General features: G+C 46.2%; 1 protein-coding gene across 3 annotated transcripts; it reads left to right on the top strand.

Annotated features, from left to right (window-relative positions):
* The first annotated feature begins 1,159 nt into the window (after positions 1–1,159).
* Positions 1,160–22,243, top strand: GAPT (GRB2 binding adaptor protein, transmembrane). 3 transcript variants are annotated; one of them, XM_016199770.2, is made up of 3 exons: positions 1,160–1,393; positions 2,727–2,767; positions 20,403–22,243. In XM_016199770.2, the coding sequence occupies exons 1-3, from the start codon at positions 1,350–1,352 to the stop codon at positions 21,260–21,262; spliced, it is 945 nt and encodes a 314-aa protein (XP_016055256.2). In that variant the 5' UTR covers positions 1,160–1,349; the 3' UTR covers positions 21,263–22,243. The 3 variants fall into 3 exon arrangements, with proteins under 3 accessions (XP_016055256.2, XP_087671361.1, XP_016055257.2); XM_087815235.1 differs by having other exon boundaries at positions 20,400–22,243; XM_016199771.2 differs by lacking the exons at positions 1,160–1,393; positions 2,727–2,767 and adding an exon at positions 19,528–19,772 and having other exon boundaries at positions 20,400–22,243.
* Positions 22,244–22,335: the final 92 nt, after the last annotated feature.

Raw genomic sequence — 22,335 nt, 5'->3', positions numbered from 1 at the left:
CCGTGGGCTTCAGCAGGTCGCCAGGTGGGGCCCCCGGCTGCGCGCCGGCCTTTGCGCGGACAGTGACGGGAGGCGGTCAGCGGGGCTTGGACTGTGAGTTCCAGCGCTACTAGAACCCGGATTAATGACCCTGGGAGGTCCTTAGAGAAAGGCTCGCCTGCTGCCCACTGCCGAGGGCCGGTCTGCGTGGAGCGGGGACGCTTCCGAGGACGTTGTGCGTGGACGCTCCGCGCAGCGCAGAAAGGAGGCTCCACGGAGGGTCGGGGCCGGGACTGGACGGCCGGCGGCCCGGGCGCGTCCGTCTCGGTGGGAAGGGGGAGGGAGGGGAGGGGACCCCCGACGGGACCGCGCGGACGGGCGGGAGGGGAGGGGACCCCCGACGGGACCCTGCGGGAGGGAGGGAGCGGGGCGCGGCCGAGGCCGAGGTCACGTGGCCCCGCCCTGCTCGCGTGCACCTGGGGGACCCTCGCTCCCCAGCCGGTGCTGGGCTGGCAGGTGTAGAAAATGCTGCCTTCATTTCCAGACCTAATTTTACACCGTGTCTTTGTTTTATTGGCTGGTAATGAATTTTTCATCTATAATCGGTTGTGGTCTTTTAAGGTTAAAGGATCGTGGAGAATAGATTGTATTATTTCAGTTCTTTATCACATACTAATGTATTTATTCTTCCCAAACGTACTTAAGAATTTGATAGGCAGCTGAACACTTCATATGAAATTCAGGTCTGCCGTCCAAAACACTTGGGCATTTAATTGATACCGAATGCGCGTTATGGGGTCTCCTGTGCAACTGTAGAAATTTGATTTTTTTTGTCGGTGGTTCCGTCATGTGGACAGAACCAAAACTGCGGTCCATAGAACAAAAAAGGAAATGGAGGCAAATGTTTAATTACAAAATATTTCTCTTTGGTGCAATAGATTTAATGCTAATACAGTTAAAATACAAATAGGATTTTTCACTGAAACTTGAAAAGCTGATTTGTAAACTTTATATGAAATTGTAAGTGATCAAAAACAGCGAGGTCACTTTAAAGGAGAATTACGGGGTGGCCTGCCTTTACCAGCCAGCATGACTGTAACGAAGCCGTAGCCGTTAGGGGAGCCTGGTCCTCTCTGGGGGTAGACTGACCAGTGGACTAGACCAGAGGGCCTGGAAATAGGTCCATATCCATGTAGAATGTTGAGAGGTGACGGGGGTGCCAGGGATTGGTGACGAAAGGAGGCACTCACCACGAAATGGGACCGGAAACAAATGGTTTTATTAGCAAAGTGAAATCCACGTCTCACATTGTATTCCTTTTCTAGGCCGCCATTGCAAATACCACAGACTGGGTGCCTTCAACAACAGAAATGTATTTTCTCACAGTTCTGCAGCTGAAGTCCAAGATCAAAGGGTAGGCAGGGCTGGCTCCTCCTGAGACCTCCCTCCCTGGCTGGCGGAGGGCCACCCCTCCGTCCCTCACGTGGCCTTTTCTCTGTGTTCCAGCATCACTGGTGTCCCTGTGTATGTCCACCTTCCTGTTATAAGAACACTACTTAGATTGTATTAGCATGCACCCACATGACCTCATTTCACCTCAGTTACCTCTTTAAGGCGTTATATCCAAATACAGTCACATTCTGGGGTATTAGGAGTTAGGACTGTAATATATGAATTGCCAGGGGACACTGTTCAGCCCGTAACATAACACCACATACGAAAAACCTACTCAAGGCAGAGTAAGAATTTAAAGATCAAGAACAAAATATTCGTAGAAAATGTAGGCAACCAACTTTTTGAGCATAGGGTAGGGAAAGATTTTTTTAATTGAGATATGATTGACATATAACATTTACAGGTTTTAGGTATACAACAGAATGATTTGATATTTGTATATATTGTGAAATGGTCAAACAGTAAGTTTACATCACTATGCATAGTTATAAATGGTTTTTCTTGTGATGAGAACTTTTAAGATCTACTCTCTTAGTGACATTCAAATATGCAAAACGGCATTGTTAATACAGTCACCGTGCTGTACATTACATTCCAGGACTAATTAATCTTATAATAGGAAGGTTGACCACCTTCACCCATTTTGCCCACCCTACCCCCACCTCTGGCAGCCGCCAGTCTGTCCTCTGGATTCCTCACTACAGTGGGAGCACACGGTATATACTTGCCTCTCTGTGTCGGACTTATTTCGGTTAGCATAATGCCTCAGGGCCCATCCATGTTCTCTCAAGTGGCAGGATTTCCTTCTTTTTTAAGGCTGAATAATGCTCCACAGTTTCTTTATCTGTTGGTCCATCGAGGGCCTTGGCTGTCACGCATAATGCTGCAGCGAACGTGGGAGTGCAGATATCGCTTGGAGATTGTTATTTTGTTTCCTTTGGCTGTATACCCAGGAGAGGAATTGCTGGATCATATGGTTTTTCTATTTTTAGTTTTTGGAGGGACCTCCATACTGGTTTCCACAGTGGCTGCACCAGTGCACGTTCCCACCAGCAGTGTACAGGGTTCCCTTTTCTCCACACCCTTGCCAGCACTTGTTGTTTATTGTCTTTTTGATGATGCCATTCTGACGGTTATGAGGTGATATTTTGTGGTTTTGATTTTCATTTCCCTGGTGACGGATGATGTTGAGAATCTTTTCATGTACCTGTTGGATATCTGTGTATCTTCTTTGGAAAATGTTATTTAAGTCCTCTGCCCATTTTTAAATCAAACTGTCTTTTTATATTCAGCTGTATGAGTTTATGTATTTCGGATGCTGTCTATTTATCAGGTACGTAGTTTGTAATGTTTTCTCCCGTTCTGTACATTGCCTTTTCATTCTGTCTATTTCCACTGCTGTGCAGAAGCTTTTTAATTCAATACAGTCCCACTTGTTTATTTTGTTTTTGTTGCCAAATCCAAAAAATTATTGCCAGAACTGACATCCAGGAGCTACCCCTGTGTTTTCTTCTATTACGTTTATGGTTTCAGGTCTTTTATTCAAGTCTTTAATCTATTTTGAGTTGATTTTTGTTCATGGCATAAAGATAGTGGCCCAGCTTCATTCTCTTCCATGTGGCTATCCAGTTGTCCCAACAGCATTTACCAAAAAGGCCATCCTTTATATGTATATCCAAGAATATACTATGGGGAAAGGATGGTCTCTTCAATAAAGGGAAAGGTTTCTTAGCATGCAAAAAGCATTAACTCTGTAACAAAAGATTGATAAATTTGGTTAAATTAAAGTTAAGAAATATGATTCATCAAAAGATACCATAAAGTTAAGAGAAAGGTTATAAATTGGTAGAGAGATCTGCATACAAATAACCAACAAAGAATTGGTACAAGGATGGATACATAAAGGGCTCCTACAAAGTGATAAGAAAAACAACCCAACAGAAAAATGAGTGAAAGACACAAGCAAGCATTTTATAGAAAAGAAGTTATTTCTAGCCAGTTAACAAGATGAGATTCTCAAAGTCATTAATCAGGAAAATACAAATTAGGACCATTTAAAATTATTTAACAGATTACAGAAATTAGGAAGCCTAAAAATATTAAGTGTTGGAGGAGATGTAGATCAAGAATTCACTTATAATTACTGTGGTGGAGTGAAGTGGTCACTCTGTGCCCTACCACCCAGCAAGAGAATGCCTGCACCAAGCACGGGGACCCATAGAGACATAGTCCTGACAACACCTTGGTAATAGCAAAGACCTACCAAACAAACAAAAAACAGACTAAAACCAAATGCCCATTGGATAGGAGAGTGATACATACCCACAATGGGGTATTATGTGAAAACCAGCAAATTACAGGTATCCACATCAGTATGAATAAATCTTAATGTTGAGTTTTTAAAAATGGCAAATTAAAGATCACTCTTTTTAAAATTCAAGAACTAAATCTAAATATGGTCATACATGCATATATATTGACTTATTTTTAAAAATAAGGAAATGTTAAAAACCCAAAATGTTAAAACTATTTTAAAAAACAAGGAAATGCTAAACACAAAATTTAGGGTAATGGTTACCGTGTATGAGGGAGGCAGAGATACAGGAGAGAAAGACGTGTGGGTTTGTGTAGCTATTAAGAGTGATGTAGTTCTTGGGTTCCATTTGGGGGCTCAAAAGGAACAACCAGGCAGAGATCAGTGTAACTATGTCATGAGCCAAGGAGCATGGTTAGTCCAATTATGAGCACCTTAAAATCAGGTTAAAAAAATTCTGATGAGCCCGGCTGGCGTGGCTCAGCGGTTGAGCCTCGACCTAGGATCCAGGAGCTTGCCCTTGGATTCTGGGTCAGGGCACAGGTCCCGGCTGCGGGCTCCATCCCCAGTGGGGGGCGAGCAGGAGGCAGCTGATCAATGACTCTCATCATTGATGTTTCTCTCTCTCTCTCTCTCTCTCTTCCTCTCTCTGAAATCAATAAAGACATATTAAGCACTGACTTTATAAAAAAAAAATTCCAATGAGCATAATGATGTGAGGGAAGTAAAGCAAAGAGAACAGCGTTATGTGAGTGTGTGGCCAGGATGCTGCAGGGCGTGGCTGGGCATGTTAAGTCCAAGTTAAAATATCCTGGGCACCTAAGGCTTCAATCTGGAACGTGCAAAGAGCCCAAACCTCGTTTTATACTCATCATAATATATTTAATTGATTGGGTGTAAGTTTAATATCTAACATAGTGAATATAAAATAAAAGGTTCATTTTAGTACTTAAATTTAAATATTATGTCCCATGTCCTTTATGTTATGTTCGTTTCGGCATATTGGCATTTTGTAAATGAATAAAACAGTGGCGAATTCTCCCACTAACCTTTGAAGAAGTATGTATTATACATTTATCAAATTATTTGACTAAAACTTTTATTTATTCACCTGTCTGTCTACCTGCCTACCTGCCGTCCTTGTACCTGTTTTCTGGACACAGTGATAACAGTGTTTGAGAGTGTGAAGGCTAAAAAAGTAACGTTTCCTCCGCCTTCTGAGCTCCTCTGTGTGAGCTAGTGATGGACCTGAGGAGGGTCAGCAGGAGGGACCGCGCGGAGCGCTCCCGCGAATTCCCGCCGGGGCTGCCGAGCGCGGAGACCCAGGGCCCGAGCCCCTGAGGCCTGTGCTCGTTGCGTTTCGGGCTCCAGAGGCAGAAGGGCAGCGTCCATGGAGGCGGAAAAGCCAGGGTTTGGCGAAGGAGCGTGTCTGCTGCCGCCCTGAAGAGCGGGGCGCAGGGCGCTTTGAACGCAGGGGCCCCGGTTCCTCCCTGCGCGTCGCGCGTTAGTTCAATCAAACTGTAGGAAACTGAGTGTCCCCCTTCCTGGGGCGGTCCTCTGTCTGAATTGGGCAGTTAGGGGGAGTTCAAAGGTTTTCTCCAGAGACTTTTGTTCCTTAACCAGCTTAAAATTAATGTTCCAAAAGTCATATTTTGGGCAACTGCTTCCCTTCAAGAGCACCCCGCCCCATTCACTGTTGCGCAAACCGCACTGTCATTGCGGTGGACTTGGCGCTCCCTCTGCTGGTACAGAGCGGTAATGCCAGTCAGTGCAAGCGCTCCCTCTGCTGGCACAGAGCGATAATGCCAGTCAGTGCTGCCAAGTGTAAGAGCGCCCTCTGCTGGCACAGAGCGATAATGCCAGTCAGTGCTGTCAAGTCCAAGGTCCTGAGAAGTCACACCCACTTGGTCACTGTACTATGTGGCATCAGCATAAGACGTCATCTCACTTTTGAATCTATTTAAAGGGCACAATTGTTTTCTAAAGTCAATTTATTTAAATATAAATAAAAACATTATTAAGAGAATATAGCACAAATAAAACAAGCTGAAGATGTTTTAGCTTTTCCTCATTCTTGGAAGTGAAAACATTTTATATTGACATGAAAAACCTGTGTTATTGACATCTTAAAATTTTTTTAGAGAGCATCCCTCTCTCCTCCCATTTTGAATTCTTGCAGTTTGCATATCCTCCATGCATGTACTTCTGAACTTCCTGTGCATTTAAGACCATTTCTTAGAATGTGTTCTTAGAATGTGTTTCTTCCTCATACTCTCCAGTCTGCTTGAGTTTAGACTCTTGGAGCATTCGTCAAAAACTTCATAATGAAACCCATTCAATTGGGACTTTATGAGTGGACCAACATCAACCTGCAGCCCCTTGAAAACATTTTCTTGAGTGTGAAGAGCCTCTTTTGCCATTGTATTTTAATACTGTCATCTTCTGAGATCCAGTTTTACTAGTTTAAAAATTATTTGAAAAAACTGATCCCTTATTGTTCATTAACCTTGAAATTTATTATACTGTGAAGTCTCTGGGCACTGCAAGTGGGAAATCAAAAACCAGCAAGAAAATTCTGACTAGATTAGTTTTAGCTACACTGCCCACCCCCCCCCCCGCCCAAGCTTGTTAGAGCTATTCCAAAACACTGCTCTTAATCCAGAAGAAAGAGTTAAAGTTATTCAACTTGCACAAGTAGAGAGTAAACAAAGGATATTTAGCAGCAATGATGAAGGGACTTCTTCCCCTGGGGAGGAATCTCAGTGTCGTCAGAAGGGCGGCATCAGATAGACAGGCACGGAGCTGTTCCTTGTCAGACATCCTGACCTCTGGTGCCTTTCCCTCTCAGCGAGGCCCCCCCCACAGACTGAGCTCTGGAACAGCCATTTCGCACAGGGTCGCACCTGGGTTGCTTTGTCCAGTAGAGATGGGCCTGATGTTTTCTTAATCCCTCTCAGAACTGAGCCGTTTCCTCAATAACTGAAGGCCTTATGGGAACTATTTACACTCTACTTATTAGCTACAAGATCTTTGAGAGTCAGACTCCCGATCTAGAAACTGGAAATAACAATACCTACCAAACAATATTGTGAGAATTAAATGAAGTAGTCTACACAACATTCTTGGAACATGCTTGGAATATATTATGTTCAGTTAATGTTGACTATGCAGAACTTCTATAGCAATGACTGTGGCAATTCAACACTTTTCCTTTGTAATCCAGGAAACCATCTGGAAAAAGCCTGGGTAATAAAACAAACTCCATTTTTAGTAACACTGTGGTGAAAGACTCCAAAATAGTTGTAAGGTATGTAAGAAATAACCATAGTTTTTCAGAATTTGAATTTAAAAACCAATCTTAAAAAACAACTGCATCGCCTAAAAAATGCAAACCTAAATTTTAGAATATGTAGAAAAAGTGAAACAACACTAGCTATCAGGACTTACAGAATACAGCTAAAGTGTTGGCTCTGAGCTGGGACGATTTGCTTTCTACAAGAGGATCTTTCACAATATCCAAAGACATTTGGTGTCACAAGTGGGGAGGTGGGGCTACTGGCATCTAGTAGGTGGAGACCAGGGATGTTGCCAGACATCCTGGAATGTCAAGGAAGCCCTCCACAATGAAGGAACCATGAGCTAAATAGTGCTCAGAGGCAAAGTCATAGCTTTAAATATTTATGTCAATAAATGGAAGAATGAAAGTAAATCTGTTTAAAAAGTAATAAAATAGTCATGGCCAGTGGCTCAGTTGGTTGAGTGCCAGTCACCTGTTCGGTCCCAGTTGGGGTGTGTACACAAGGCAACCAATTGATGTTTCTCTCTCATGTTGATGTTTCTCTCTCTCTCTCCCTTCCTCTCTCTCTAAAATCAATAAAAACATTTTTTTAAATAAAGAAGTAATGAAACATAAATTGTTAGCTAGCCCAGACTCTATCCTTTCCATCAGAAAAGATGGTGACAGAGAGAGAGAAAATGTACTTAAAATAACCACAGAGGAAATTTAAAGAATTGGAGACTACTTAGTTCCATATAAATAACTTAAATCTATGATGAGATGGATACTTTTCTAAGAAAATACTTATTAAATCTGATGCCAGAAAAATATAAAAAATTAATGAGACCAGTTTCCACAGAAGTAGAGAAAATTGTCAAAAACTGCTCTGTCAAAAGGCATCAGGCCTAGATGGTTTCACGGGGCAATTCTGTGAAACTATTTAAGTTCAATAATTCCAATACTATTTAAGCTGTTCCAGATCCTAGGATAAAATAGAAACTTAGAATTTATTTTTATGAAGCAACCATAACATCGACATCAAACCTGACAAAGATTAAACAAACAAGATTGTAGATAATCTCACTTTTGAATATTTATGGACATTTTAAAGTAAGACATTAGCAAACAAGCCCCCAGTGTCTGCTTTCGTAAACGAGGCCTCCTTGTAAAGCAGCCAGGCCCGTTGGCTCACACGTGGCTGGAGCTGCCTGCATCCTGCAGCCGCAGCTCGGAGCAGCCGTGACGGAGACCGTCATGGAAACGGTGCCGGCCCCGGCTGTGTGAGACTAGTCTCTGGAGCACTGTCTGTAGCAGCTAAAGACGAGGGAAAACCTAGAGGACAGTTCATTGAATGCTGGTGCACCGGGGGATGGAGCTGGAGGCCATCGTAAAGCAAAGTGGAGAAGCCTCTGTGTGGATGTGCTGAGATCCCCACAGTAATGTGAGAAGCAAGAGGGCTGCGTGTGGTTAGGAAAGCAGGTTTCCTCGGAGTGAAAACAGAAGGGGAAATAATGCTTATTTTAGTCTTAAATATGCATAAAGCACAAAATTCCGGAAGGATTAATAGGAAACTAATAACAATTGTTTTTCCCCCCATTTACTTGTTCATACATTTATTTCTGCAGGTGGATTACTTACTTTTCTGATCACTTTTTTATAGATTTTAATGTTTGAACCAAAATACATATAAAATATTTTTTAATGGCAGGGTTCAGCCCCCCAGAGTCTCTGGCCCGACCTCCCGTCCCCGGTTGTCGTCCACTGTCTGGTCAGGTTTCTGAAGTGGACCTGGCTCTGTGTTATTTTTCAGTGGTGGTTTCTCTCCCAACAGGAATGAACGCTTCCTGAGGACAGGCACGTTGCTTCTTAGGTGCTATCTTCCCCATACCTACAACAGTACATGGCACACAGTAGGAGCTCTGTCGTGTCTTGGATAAACAAATTTATAAATAAAAGTATGGAGAAGACTGGACACGTCCTAGATATGATCTTAGAAGTCACGGGACGGCTCTGGGCCTCGGTGCCCTCTTCCTCGTAACGTGGGGATTACAATATTGTGTGAGGCTGGGATTACATAAACCAGGGCCTAGAATGTGCTTACCCTGTGCCTGACATGTAGTAGGTCAGTAATGTCGGCTCCTGGTCAGTGTCCAGGGGCCAGAAGGGGTGAGACAGAGCCAGGAGGGGCAGGACAGCGGGCGCGGAGGGCATAGCCCAGGCAGGGAGACTCTGTTTACGGAGGGACTTGAGCAAAACTGAACTGAGCGAACCAGAAGGAAGTGAGCAGATGAGCTCTGTGTGTTTGGCTTTTCGGTCACTTTTGACTTGGGGAAGTGGGAAGAGAAAGAAGCGGCACATAGTAGGTCATTACCACCAGCCCAGGAGTTGGTGAGGAGACAGCCCAGCTCCAGACCTGGCTGCTCCAGGCTCCTTCAGCTCTGCTGGGGACACGCGCCCCGCCGACCGCCCCAACGCCTCGTTTCCCAAACAGTGCCCCACTCACCCTCCCACCCGGCCCCACGTCCACACCTAACTCGGTTCTGGGGATGCAGCGCTGCGAACAGTGGGTCTGGCTCTGAGGGCTCGCGTGGTGCCTGCGACTAGGACCTCCAGCCTCTGGGGGAGGGGAAGTGGGTGGAGAGGGAGGGATGGCTGTGGGCTCCTCCCTGTGGAGCGTCACTGACGGCCGGTTGGCCATGTGGAGCAGGTTTGTTCAACATAATTATGAAGATATTCAAACATAGAATTGTGGAAACAAGGGTACAGTGAACACCTCTGTATCCAACAGCAAAGTCAACAATTGTTTACACATATTCCCTCTTTCTTGCATTTAAAAGTATGTTACCAACATAGCAGGCTGTCCTTAAATCCTGCAGCATGAGCTCTTAAAATGAGGAAAGCCTCACATATAGAGAGCGGTAATGCTTTTATCACAAATAAACAATATTACAAATAAACAATAATTCTTTCATATCTAACAGTTCATATTCACATTTTCTCACTTGTTCCCAAAATGCAGCATCATTTGTGATGACCAAGGTATGGAAACCGCCCAAGAGCTTGTTAAAGATGAGCGCAGAAACCGTGGTGCCACGTAAACCACGGACGTTCAGCCTCCCGGGCAGCATGAGCGAGCCTGGAGGGCATCAGGCTGATGGAAATAAGCCAGGCAGAGAAAGACACCCGCTGCATGGTGTTCTCACCAAAAAAAGGTGAACATGTGGGGTGATGGAGTGTTAATTAAGTCGATTCTGGGAATCCTTCCACAGCGCATACGTGTATCAAACCATCGGACTGTAATTTGTCAATTACATTTCTGTAAAGCTTAAAACACTTTAAAAATATTTTAAAATTGATTTCAGAGAGAGGAAGGGAGAGGGAGGGGGAGAGAGAGAAACACCAGTGATGAGAGTCACTGATCGGCTGCCTCCCGCACGCCCCCTGCTGGGGATGGAGCCTGAAACCCGGGCCTGTGCCCTGACCGGGACTTGAACTGTGACCTCCTGGTTCATAGGTCGACGCTCGGCCACTGAGCCATGCTGACCAGGCTTTTTAAAAACAGTGTTATCACCAGACGCTCTTGGTGCTGTGGCACTGTCCTGTGCGGCTGAGTTGTTGATTTGTGTGGACGGCTGGGTGGTTCTGAGTGTTTTGTCCGCCGAAGCCTATTGCAGCGCTTTCTGGCATGTACCTACCGCTGAGCAGATCGCCAGGTCTTGTCAGCCCCGAGTATGGTGGTTTCTAATGATCAGTTGCATAAAGTTGTATTTATAACAGACTGTGGTTGGTCAACGTGGACACAGGAATCGGGTGTGAGAAAGGACGTTGCCAAACCAAGTTTTCAGCAGGAGAGGGCAGTGTTCGCTAGGTTCTGGCTCTGGAGCATTTGCTCCCAGGGCACGGGGTCCTTTCCGGGTGTCAAAGGTAAACAAAGCGGCGCTAGGTCAGGTGTTAGGGACAATTACAGGCAGGCCTCGGAGGTGCTGTGGGTTTGGTTCTGGGCTCAGTAAAGCAGCGAATGCGATAAAGCGAGTCCTGATCTCTGTGCTGGTGCAGGGTCTGCCTTCAGTTTGTAAAAAATGCAAGTCTGTGAAGCCCAGTAAAATGAAGAGCAGTGAACCGAGCTGGGCTTATAATCATCAGCGAGCTGCTGCAACAGGGAGAGGTCCGTGGGGCCTGGACTGACTTTATTTATACAGAGGTGACTCTGTATTAAAGGGGAGAAGGGGGGTGAGTGGAGGCTCAGTAGAGCCAGAAAATAAAAAACTTACAAAAAGTGGGAGGGGGAGGCCGGTCCATGGGAAACCCGTGAGGCTGGTTACCTGCTCTGTCCTCGCACGGAGGCTCTGTCCTCAGGCGCTGGCCCAAGCGGACCAGGCCGTGCCTTTGCAGGATTGGGTTTTCTCAGGCAGGTGCTGTAGGGGGGGTCATCTGAGGGGTGCCGCGGCCCTGAGCTGTTACAGACCTCGTTAGCGTTTGTCAGGACAAATGTACAGTGTCACTTATCCATCCTATGGTCTCAAGCCGAGCGCGTCACTGCCCTGTGAACTCTGCGCTCTGTCTGCCCCTCCCCCAGCCCCGGCAGCCGCTCCCCGATTCACTGGCTCCATGGCTTTGCCTTTTCCAGATGTCATGTAGTTGGAGTCCTATGGTGTGCAGCCTTTCAGGCTGGCGTTTTTCACTAAGTGATATTCGTTTAAGGTCCCTCCGTGTCTTTCCTGGCTTGATGGCTCGTTTCTTTTCAGCGATGAATATTCCACTGTCTGGGGCACCAGTTTGTCTTTTCATTCAGCTACGGAAGGACAGCTTGGCTGCTTCCACGGTTTGGCAATTCTGTTTGACAAAGCTGCTCTCAACATCCATGTGCAGGATTTTGTGTGGACATAAGTTTTTAACTGCTTTGGGTAAATACCAAGGGGTGTGATTCCTGGCTTACATGGTAAGGGTATGTTTAGTTTTATAAGAAAATGCCTAGATGAAGCCTAAGGAGAGGAGGTCTCAGTGAGCCCAGCCTTGATCTTTTCCAGACTTGGCTTATTTATCCTGACATCATGCCGTCAGAATACATGAAGGCCCCTTCCACCCCCAGAAAGGCTCTTCTTTGACCTACACTAAAGGCCGTACTTAGAACATACAGAGTGCACCCCGGCTCTGACCCCGTTTGGACTGGACGCCCCTGCCTGTGTGCAGCAGAGCCCCCCAGCCGCCGATGGGGAGCCCTGTGGCCTCGAGGCTGTGGCAGCCCGGCCCGCAGAGGTGCTCTGTGCTCTCAGGGCGGCTGGGCAGCCTGTGGTCCTGGGCGAGCTTCGCCCAGAGAGGGGGTCTTGCCCCTTCTGCACTGGCGGAGCCTGTGCTTGCTCTGAAGTTCCCCCAGACTTCAGAGACGCAACATAGGTGGTAAAACTGTAAAGAAAACAAGGAATGAACAGGAAAGCCTGGATGGTGGTCACTCCAGAGCTGAGGGAGGGTAATGTCGGAGGGGGGGGATTAGGGCTCACAAAGTACTGACACATGGGGGCTTATTTTATCACTACTCTATAAACTCTGTGTGTGTGTAACTGTGGTCTACAGATACGTGTGTATAAATGTTCTCTGTACTCTTTGATGTGTACTTATGTTTAACACCCAAAACATCTGTCATTATAGCCCAGGATAACCCCCATTTCTTTCATCTATCCACCCCACAAACGTGTGGAACCCCTTCCACCAGACATGCCAGACCCTGCTAGAGACAGCGATGGATAGACATGGTCCCTGTTCTCATGAGCTTAACACTGTGGGGCAAGGGGATAAAAGAATAAAGAAATACATGTGAAAGCATTAGAGAGCACTGCCTGCCACAGTGAAAGTTAGATGGTGGTGTGGGAATGATGGGAACGTCACTGTAGGGGTGGCAGTGACAGCGTGTGTAGGGGTGACAGTGAGTGACAGCATGTGTATGGGTGGCAATGACTGAGCGCATTTGTAGGGGTGACAGTGACTGACTGTGTGTCGAGGTGACTGACAGCATGTGTGGGGGGACAGTGACTGACAGTGTATGTGCGGGTGACATACAGAGTGGGATGGTCAAAGAAAGCCTCCCTGAGGAGGGGACACTTCAGAAGAGGCCGAGTGACAGATGACACAGGCACGGGAAGATCCAGAAGGATCACACCACATTAGAGGGAGCGGCCGATGTTCTCCCTAAAGGCGGGACAAACGTTGGGGATCAAGGAGAAGGCCACGGAGTCCAGGGAGCAAGGGCAGAGGCTGGAGGGATGGCGACAAAGGGCAGGGCCCATCGGAAAAGCCTTAGTGCCTGGGGCTTGGGTTGGAGTTTAACTCTGACACAAGGGAGCCCCTCAAGGTCTTAAGCAGAGGCTAATGAGGCCGATGTCTATTTGGAACAGTCACTGTCAGCTGTGAGGATACAGTATCTTAGGAGGACCAGTAAGTTGTTCTGGACTAAAGATGTGAACTTGGAGCACTCTGCACATTGTTTCTTTTTCTTGCAACACTATCAAGTTCCCATTTTATACTGAAGAAAACTGAAGTAAAGAGTTGAGTGGTTTACTCAAGATAGAGACAGAGAGATGGGGCTTTAGTTCAGAAAGACCCACGAGGTCAACACGGGCTTGTTGGGACTTTTAAAATGACTGGTGTTCAAGTTATACCCTCAGAAATCTTTTGAAAATTTTTGTGGCCTGGAACCCAAGCATGGATATTTTTAAAGCTCCTCAGGGGACTCTTGCCCATGCCAGCTTCCAAACACCAGAAAGGATTGTAGTCAGCTTCATTCTCTGAGGCCTCGTCGGAATTTTCCACGAGATCTGGACCCTCCCTCTGATGGGCGGCCCCTGAGCCCCATGCTGCCCCGGGGTTTGAAAGGGTCGCAGTGGTCCTGCTGCCGTGGAGAAAGGTGGCTGCCACCGAGTAGCTCTCATGTCCAGCCCGCACCTCTCAGTATTTACTGAAGAAGTTCGCAGACTCAAACAATGACTAACTTGGCGTCCATCATTAATCCTGGTTTAAAGGAGTCTCCTCAAATGAACAACAGCAGCAGCAACACCCTGTTGCAGTAGCTTCTGAGGTCTCTGACTTGTGATGTTCACAGTCTGAGATGCTCTGCTGCGGGAACCCTAAATTATCATCTTTCAGTTTCGTTCACGAAGAAGCAAAATGTTTTCATATTGAATAATTACTCCACTTTCTCGGTGCCCATCTTTTTAATTCTGAAGGAGAAGCAGGAAGAGAAGGGGAGGAGAGAGTGTAGTTAACTGACGGTGAAGCAAGCCTCCAGCCCCGTTATCTGATCTGCATCGCAATCAGGAAAGGCCGTCGTGAAAGAGGTAGTTGCACTGAAGGGAAGTAGGTGCTAAACATGAAAACTGCTTTAAAACGCTCTCCCCGAATGTGACAACCACTGTCCTCAGTAGAATTTGAAGGACCCTCAGGGCTCACCCAATGCCTCGTTGTGGGTGAAGAAAGCAAGACAGAGAATCCGTGTCACCTGGACAAGATGCCAGAATTTTCTTTTGCTTTATACCTATGTGTTTCAGGTCAAACAGGTCTTTTCAGCAACACATCTCTTATGTAAGTTGAGGTCATAATCTTAGAAAGCAGAAACTCCCTCTTTGACTGGGGTGAAACTCAAGACTCAGTACCAACACCCCTCTTTCTTGCCACCAGCCTTACCAACCTCCAGGCTCAGGAAGCTCCAGATAAAGTTAAAATGTATCCAATTCAGAGTCTACCTAAAATTTAACAAAGGTCATCTGAATGAGCCAAAAGCATATTCTATCTAATTATCTCAACTCTTTGTCATTTTTAAAATAACTGTCTTACTATCCATCCCCAATTTCTTTTATTAATTAAGATACAGTTTACACACAGTGCACAAATCCTAAATGGGCAGCTTGAAGAATGTGATTACATGTAGCTACATCTTGTTGGATTTTTAAAAAAATATATATATCTTTATTGATTTCAGAGAGAGGAAAGGAGAGGGAGAGAGAGAGAGAGAAACATCAATGATGAGAGAGTCATTGATCGAGCCCGCAACCCGGGCATGTGCACTGACTGGGAATCGAACCCCGATCGCCTGGATCCTAGGTCGACGCTCAACCGCTGAGCCACGCCCAGCTGGGCGCATGTAACTACATCTTGTAACCACCACAAAGATCAAGACATGGAACGTGTTGGTGTAGGTAGCTGGATATTGATAATGGGAGGGAGCAAAGGGAATCGGGCATTAGGAGGCCTAATGAACTGGGAGCTAGATCTAATACTGAGCCGCCTTACTTCCCTAGGGAGTTACAGCCTCACACCCCTGGGTCATCCTCCGCCCTTGGGACATAATGCCCGAACTGGGCAGGGAGGACTGTTACGGTCATTACCGGAGGGGGGGTGGGGAATAAAAACAGCAGGAGAAATTCCTCTGCTGGGCACGTGCATGGAGCCAGGATGGTGACCACAGGGGCCTGTCGGGCTAGCTGGGGAAAGGATCGGGTGGGATACGGGGCCCAGGGAGGTCTAGGGGATGGGCTGGTTAGGGGGAGGGCCCAGCGCCAGCCTCGGTCAGCCCCTGTCGTTCTGTGGGCCGGCCCACTCTGAGTGGACGCCTCTCTGCTCCCACAGCCCCTGTGCATCCTGTCCTCTTGGCCCTTAGTCCTGGGTCTGAAACAGTCTGTGGACTCAGCCGCGTCCTCCCCAGGCTGCAGTGCTTCAGGGAGTTCGTTCATCTCCGCTGAGCCCAGCCTGGCACAGTGGCAGGGCCTGGTCTGTACTCAGCACTGTTCTCTGATGTCCAAGCGGCACTTCAGTAACTGAGTCTTCTTCCTCTAACTCGCCTTGCTCACCTCTGTAGCTGGAAAAGCACCAGCGCGTAGGAAAGGCAGAATTCCCATTTCTTTACCGTCTCTGCCTGGCTCAGCACTCCCGCGTCAGTCCTCCACGGTTGGTCTCAGATGCTGCTGAGCGAGGGCTCTATGTGGGAAACGTGTCTGTCTCCCTTGAGACCAGATGGCAGGTGTTGTGGTTCAGCTGCAGGTTCAGCCGCCAGGCCATGGCCACGGGGTGGTGATTCCTTCCCCACAGTTTCCATTTCCTCCCCTGAAAGACAGGACAGGGAGCCAGGCCTCCATCAGGCTGCTGACGAGAGTTCCCGGGTGTAGGGGCGTTTAGGGGACTGATCTCAGACATGCTGGCTTCCATTGTTGCGTGGAAGAGTTTTTCTTTCAGACTTTGGGTTTGCTCTGTTGGCCGTGGGACTGCTCACAGCCTTTAACTTGCTGAACACTTAGGAATCTCCACCTTAGCAGTTCCTGGATTCACTTGAGGGGAAAAAAAGTCTCCTAAAAAATCCCCTAAGTAGTGCAACTCAGGATGTACTTTACAAAATTCTTATCATCAATGTAAGAGAATATTAACATTTTCTGAAGCAAAATTAGGACACTGGTTTGACAAGTATGGATGTACCTGAGGAATTGGTGACAAGTGTGGATGTACCTGGGGCATTGGTGACAGATACAGATGTACCTGGGGCATTGGTGACAGGTACGGATGTACCTGGGTCATTGGTGACAAGTGTGGATATACCTGGGGCATTGGTGACAAGTGTGGATGTACCTGGGGCATTGGTGACAGATACAGATGTACCTGGGGCATTGGTGACAGGTACGGATGTACCTGGGGCATTGGTGACAAGTGTGGATGTACCTGGGGCATTGGTGACAGGTACGGGTGTACCTGGGTCATTGGTGACAGGTACGGATGTACCTGGGGCATTGGTGACAAGTGTGGATGTACCTGGGGCATTGGTGACAGGTACGGATGTACCTGGGGCATTGGTGACAAGTGTGGATGTACCTGGGGCATTGGTGACAGGTACGGATATATCTGGGGCATGGGGCATAGTATTCACAGTGAGAACTGTTCATCACTCAGGCGAGCAAACAAATAACTGAGACCTCTGCGTACTGCATTTTAAAATCTTTCTTTTTAAAAAGCTGAGGAGTAAGTGACATGGCTTTGATTCTAAAGTGAGGGCTACAGATGTTGCCCAGGTGGAACCACCTAGGCTTCGTGCATTGTTTTCTGGTGGGGTGGAGACTTCTCAATGGCACGGAGGGCCGACTTCCTTGTTCAGACGCTGGGCATCTGATAAGAACTTCCCCCAGAGCCAGGAAACTTTGCAAGTGCCAACCAACCGAAAGGGGGAGGTAAGCACGGGGAGCTGACCAAAGTGAAAAGGGGAACAGGCTCCCACCAGAGTGGGTTTAAAACCTGCCCCAAGAGCAGCAGAACACCTGGCGCGCTGCCCGAGGTAAGCAAAAGCCTGCCTGTGCTAATGAAAGATTAAAACAAGCTCATTTTTAATAATCAGTGACTTTTTTATCTTATCAAGCACCATATTTTGGTGGCCTTAGGTGGTGATGGGGAAAACCGTTTACAAACTGAGGGGTGTTACTGTTTCTTCGCAGGTGTGTCTGCTCACAAGGGTAAGATTTTGTTGCCTTGTTTCCAAACAGAAGGGCAGGATCCGACTGAAAACTCCAGAAGCTTATTAACAAGCCATGATTTTAAGACGAATGAATAATTGTTGGGTAACCTATTGAAACTATTTTCCAAAACAAACCCAAAAAGTCTTCTTCCAAATTGAGTAAAGAGAAGCTTATTTATGGGTGAAACTCTGTTTGAACGGTTTTGTTTAACATGTTTTTCATTCTACTAGGTCTTTGCTTTTGTATTGCAGGGTTTTTCCTATTATTTTGAAGAGAGGAAAGGGTTCTTTATTGTCTTGTCAAAAGTCTTTATCTAAGGGAACACTTCTCTGGCAAACAGTTTTAATATTTGGAATAAACTGGAATGTCTACTCTGCAAAGAAGAGCATTTTCCTCTTGGATACTGAGAGAATAGTACATTCCTGCATCTGCGGGGACAGGAGTGGGCCTTCCCCGCGCCCACTGCCGGCCTGGCACCTTTTCCAAAGCTGATAAATTTTAGTCAGTGTTTGAAATTTAGTTCAAATATGCTAGCAAATAATTACTTAAATAAATATTTATACTATAAAACATAATAAATATGATCAGCTCTCGTCTGTTTCAGAAGGGAAATGCATCCCTCGTGGTTAAAGTCATTTGCCAGACCTTTGTCCTCAAACACGAGCCTTGTGCCTGGCGTGTAGAGGGGGGACCCACAAAAGTGCCAGAGAGTAAAACGTGTCTAGATCTGGGTTACCTGTCCCTATGGTTGTATCAGGTAAATTTTATAAATTAACTGCATCGCATATTCAGTTTGGTATTTCACCTGATGTATTCTAATCGTGAACAAATTGGACAAGTTAATCTATCGGACATGAATACTGACCGAAAGTGGCGCCCAACTTGGTGGGCTTCCTTTTTCCCTAATGCAGGTTGCTCATTCATCAACAGATATTTAATAAACTAGCTATTGTGTGTCTAGTACAGGTGCTGGTAATGTACAGGTGAATTAGATAAGATCCCCAGCCCTCAAGAACCCCAAGCTAATCAACCTATTAAAATGTGCTTGACAACTGTTTACAGAAATTTGGGTAAGAATAATACTTTGGGGGCAAGTTTTACTTGAATCTTGATTCAGTATCTTCTAGTTAAACAACTAGTTAAAGAAGTTACTTAATCCGTTTAATCTTATCTTCTCTCATCTGTAAAATGGGGGTTACAATAGTCTCTACTTCGTGTGGCAGCTGTAGGGTTAAGTGGGATAATACTCCAGGTAAAGGTGTTTACAAGGTGACCCAAAATAAGCTCTTAACTAAATTGTATTGATAATGACCTTCAATAGATGATAATCATTTCACAAGCACAATTAACAATATTGGATGACTATATTGTTAACAATATTGCATATTTGAAAGTAGCTAAGAGAGTAGATCTTCAAATTCATCACAGGAAAAAAATTGTAACTGTGAGGTGATGAACGTTAACTAAACTTAATATATAGCAATCATTTCACAAACGTATACATATGTCAAATCATGTTGCACATCTTAAGTGTGTACAATGTTATATGTCCATTATGTCAATAAAATGAACAAAAAACAACTACTGGATGTAACAATTTCTGTGTATAGGTGGGAAACACACAGTAATATTTTGTTGACAAAATAGAACATTCAGTCTCGTTGAACACATTCTGTTTCTCTCCTCTTTGATACTTTAAAACATTGAAGAAAACACTCTAAGTCATTGTAATTGAGTGAAAGTGGTTGCTTGGAAGTTTTGAGAATGGTGCTAAGAAGGCTTTCAAATGGGTTTTGTTTTATGTCACAGAGCTCTTTTCTTCTTTGAAGCATAAACTGTACCCTTTAGAAGACATATCTTGAGTTGTTTGTTTTTTTTAAATATTTTATATTGATTTTTAGAGAGAGAAAGGGAGAAGGGGGAGAGAGAGAAACATTGATGTGAGAGCAAAACCTCGATTTGATGCCTCCTTCATACCCCCAACCAGGGATCAAGCCTGCAAGCCGGGCATGCACCCTGACTGAGAAGCAAACCCTCAACCGTGCGGTGCAGGGAACGACATCCAGCCAATTGAGCCACACCAGCCAGGGCCATGTCTTGAGTTTTAAACTGTCGATTTAAGCAATTCGATGCTAAGATTTGGAGTAATTTGTTTATCTAATCATTCATTCAATAAATGTCTACTGCCTCTTCTGCGCTAGGTGTTTTGCTCCTCTCTAGGAATATAAAGATGAACAGAACTGACCTCTGCCCGCCGTTTAACCAGGTAGGAAGATGCACAATTTCCAGTGATTTAGGTTATGTTGTAACAGAGAATGCACTCTTGGATGTGGGCCTGCAGAGGAGGGAGTGGCTAGGAAAAGGCGTGGTCCCCAGCACGCCCCATGTTGCACGGAGCAGGAAACGGTGTGGAAGTGGTTGAACACGATTATCCTTTCCTCCTATCGTGCTCAGAGCATCACCCTTCATGTGAAAATTATTGGCCTTATTGTCAAACCACGTTGAAATCTAAGTGATAAAACTCCTCAGACTTGGGCAGGGACAGGTCCTTTTTTTTAAAAAATATATTTTTATTGATTTCAGAGAGGAAGGGAGAGGGAGAGAGAGAGAAACATCAGTGATGAGAGAGTCATTGATCGAGCCTGCAACCCGGGCATGTGCCCTGAGCAGGAATCAAACCGCGATCTCCTGGATCCTAGGTCGATGCTCAACCGCTGAGCCACGCCGGCCGGGGGGGACAGGTTCTTTTCAGTCTCTCTGTCCTCGCAGCAGCTCGTGGTGTGCTGGGCACTGAAACAGACTTAATGCTGGTGCTTCATGTATTGGTGGAAAATAGCAGGATTTTATTAGGCTAATGTAATAAATGTGCAATTAATACGTTTTTAATTCATAGCAGGTTCCTGGATGGCAGATCACCCCGCCTTCCTTTTATTGAGTTTTCTGTCCTGTGGTCTTCCCTTCATTTCTGCTTCACTTTATGACTCACTGAAAGCAGTAGACTGGATCAAGCTGCCCCCCGACAGGGTGCTGCTACAGGTGAACGGTTATGAAGTAACAAACTTCAGCTACAATGAGAACCGTCTTCCCAAACTTCGCTTTCTCAGTCTCTCCTCTAACTGCATCAGGACTTTGCCAGGTCCGGTTCTTTCAGATCTGAAAGGGAAATGCCTAAAGGAGCTTCCAGAATCAAAACTGAACCGCACCCAACAGGCGATCACCTTGGTCTGCACCTGTGAGGTCCTCGGGAGCTACCCCGTCCCACCCAACAGCACGGCTTGTGCAGAGATGTTGAAGGGCTGTGGAAGCAGCTCCGTGGCCCTTCCCATAGGGGCCTCCCTTCTGTTGCTTCTGGTCATCTGTGGAATTGGGTGTGTCTGGCACTGGAAACAGAGGAACACGACACAGTTCACCCTCCCGAGGTTCCTGCAGAGGAGAAGCAGCAGGAGGAAAGACTATTCTAAAACGCTCTCCGTGGGCCCCGACGTTATCAGCTCAAAGTCCAAGGTCTCTGTTGAAACCCACGACCCGGGGTCTGCTGCCAGGGAGACTGCCCTGCATGACCACTATGAGAACCTGGAAGTGCGTGCACCCAAAGCCGAAGAAGCCGGGAAGGGTCTGTACGAGAACATGCAGCCGACGGCCCTGGAGGAGCACATCTACGGAAACGAGGTGCCCTGCGACTATTACAACTTCCACAAGCCCGGTGCTCCCGAGGCCCCTCAGGAGGAAGACATATACATTCTCCCGGATTCATAATAACTTTTAATTGCTGGGCTTAGTCGTTGGAGGATGTTCACTGGGACTTTTGGGACTGACGTCGGTATCGATCACGTCCTTCTGGTGAAGCTCGGTGACGTCCTGTCTGAATCTTCGCCATTGGAGGATGTTCACTGGGACTTTTGGGACTGACGTCGGTATCGATCACGTCCTTCTGATGAAGCTCAGTGATGTCCTGTCTGAATCTTCGCCGCGTGGATCACTGTGGGTTACATCTCAGCGCCCACCCCCGCCTGCCCTAGACTAATTCTGCATTGTGTTGTATCGAGTCTCCCCTCTGATGTTACCTGTTACCTTTGTCTTTTATTTGTCTCGCCACTATCCTTTTCTGCTCAGGTTAATTGTCATGTCCCCTAATCGTCTTCCTGGCTCTGTTTCTACACACCCCACAGTTCCCCACGACGCTGCCAGCTTTCTCTTCAGAAAACACTTTCAATAGCAACATACTCCTGGACCTAAAACCTTCTTGTGTAAAAGACCTAATACTCATAATTCTAACTGCAGAATTCCTGATTTTTCACCACTGGTTTCCATTTACTTTTCCAGTGACCTCTGCTTCTCTGTTTGCATCAGAATGATCTCAAAACTGGCCTCCCTGGCCCCTCCTCCGGCTTCCCTCACGGGCCCCTCCCACCTGCCCCTGTCCTCACTCCTCCTGGAGGGCTCTGAGTCCCAGGCCATTTACCTTTTTCGTTTCTGATCTGTAGATTTTGCTGCCAGTTCCACTCTTTGATCATTTAACCATATGAATGTTTGTTATGGCATTTTAGTATTTAAATTTGTCATTTGAGAATGTCGTAAATTCTCGTAAATTCCCCGCTGAGTAGTAAGGAGGTGCCTCGTGCATTTAGCCCTGATGCCTGGATCATCACCTGAGCCACTCGTTACCGGTCAATTGACAAGAATTGAATTGTACATTTTGCTAAGTAGTTTTTGAATCTAATAAATGTATCCATCCAAGGAATGTGTATTGAGTACCTTCTATTTACTTCTTCCTGTGCTGGGCACTTGGAGGGGTGAACGAGTAACAGAAAAGGCATGTGTCCCGGTAG

Source organism: Miniopterus natalensis, chromosome 3, assembly GCF_054644295.1.
Source record: "Miniopterus natalensis isolate mMinNat1 chromosome 3, mMinNat1.hap1, whole genome shotgun sequence".
NCBI classification, from domain to species: Eukaryota; Metazoa; Chordata; class Mammalia; order Chiroptera; family Miniopteridae; genus Miniopterus; species Miniopterus natalensis.
This window is presented reverse-complemented; position numbering and strand designations above follow the sequence as displayed.

Excerpts from the sequence above, each read along its gene's own strand:
- GAPT (XM_087815235.1), top strand. The coding sequence starts at position 1,350 with ATGTATTTTCTCACAGTTCTGCAGCTGAAGTCCAAGATCAAAGG. Across the intron at positions 1,394-2,726 it reads CTGAAGTCCAAGATCAAAGG|CTGTATGAGTTTATGTATTT; the intron begins GTAGGCAGGGCT and ends TTTTATATTCAG. Across the intron at positions 2,768-20,399 it reads GGATGCTGTCTATTTATCAG|CAGGTTCCTGGATGGCAGAT; the intron begins GTACGTAGTTTG and ends TTTAATTCATAG.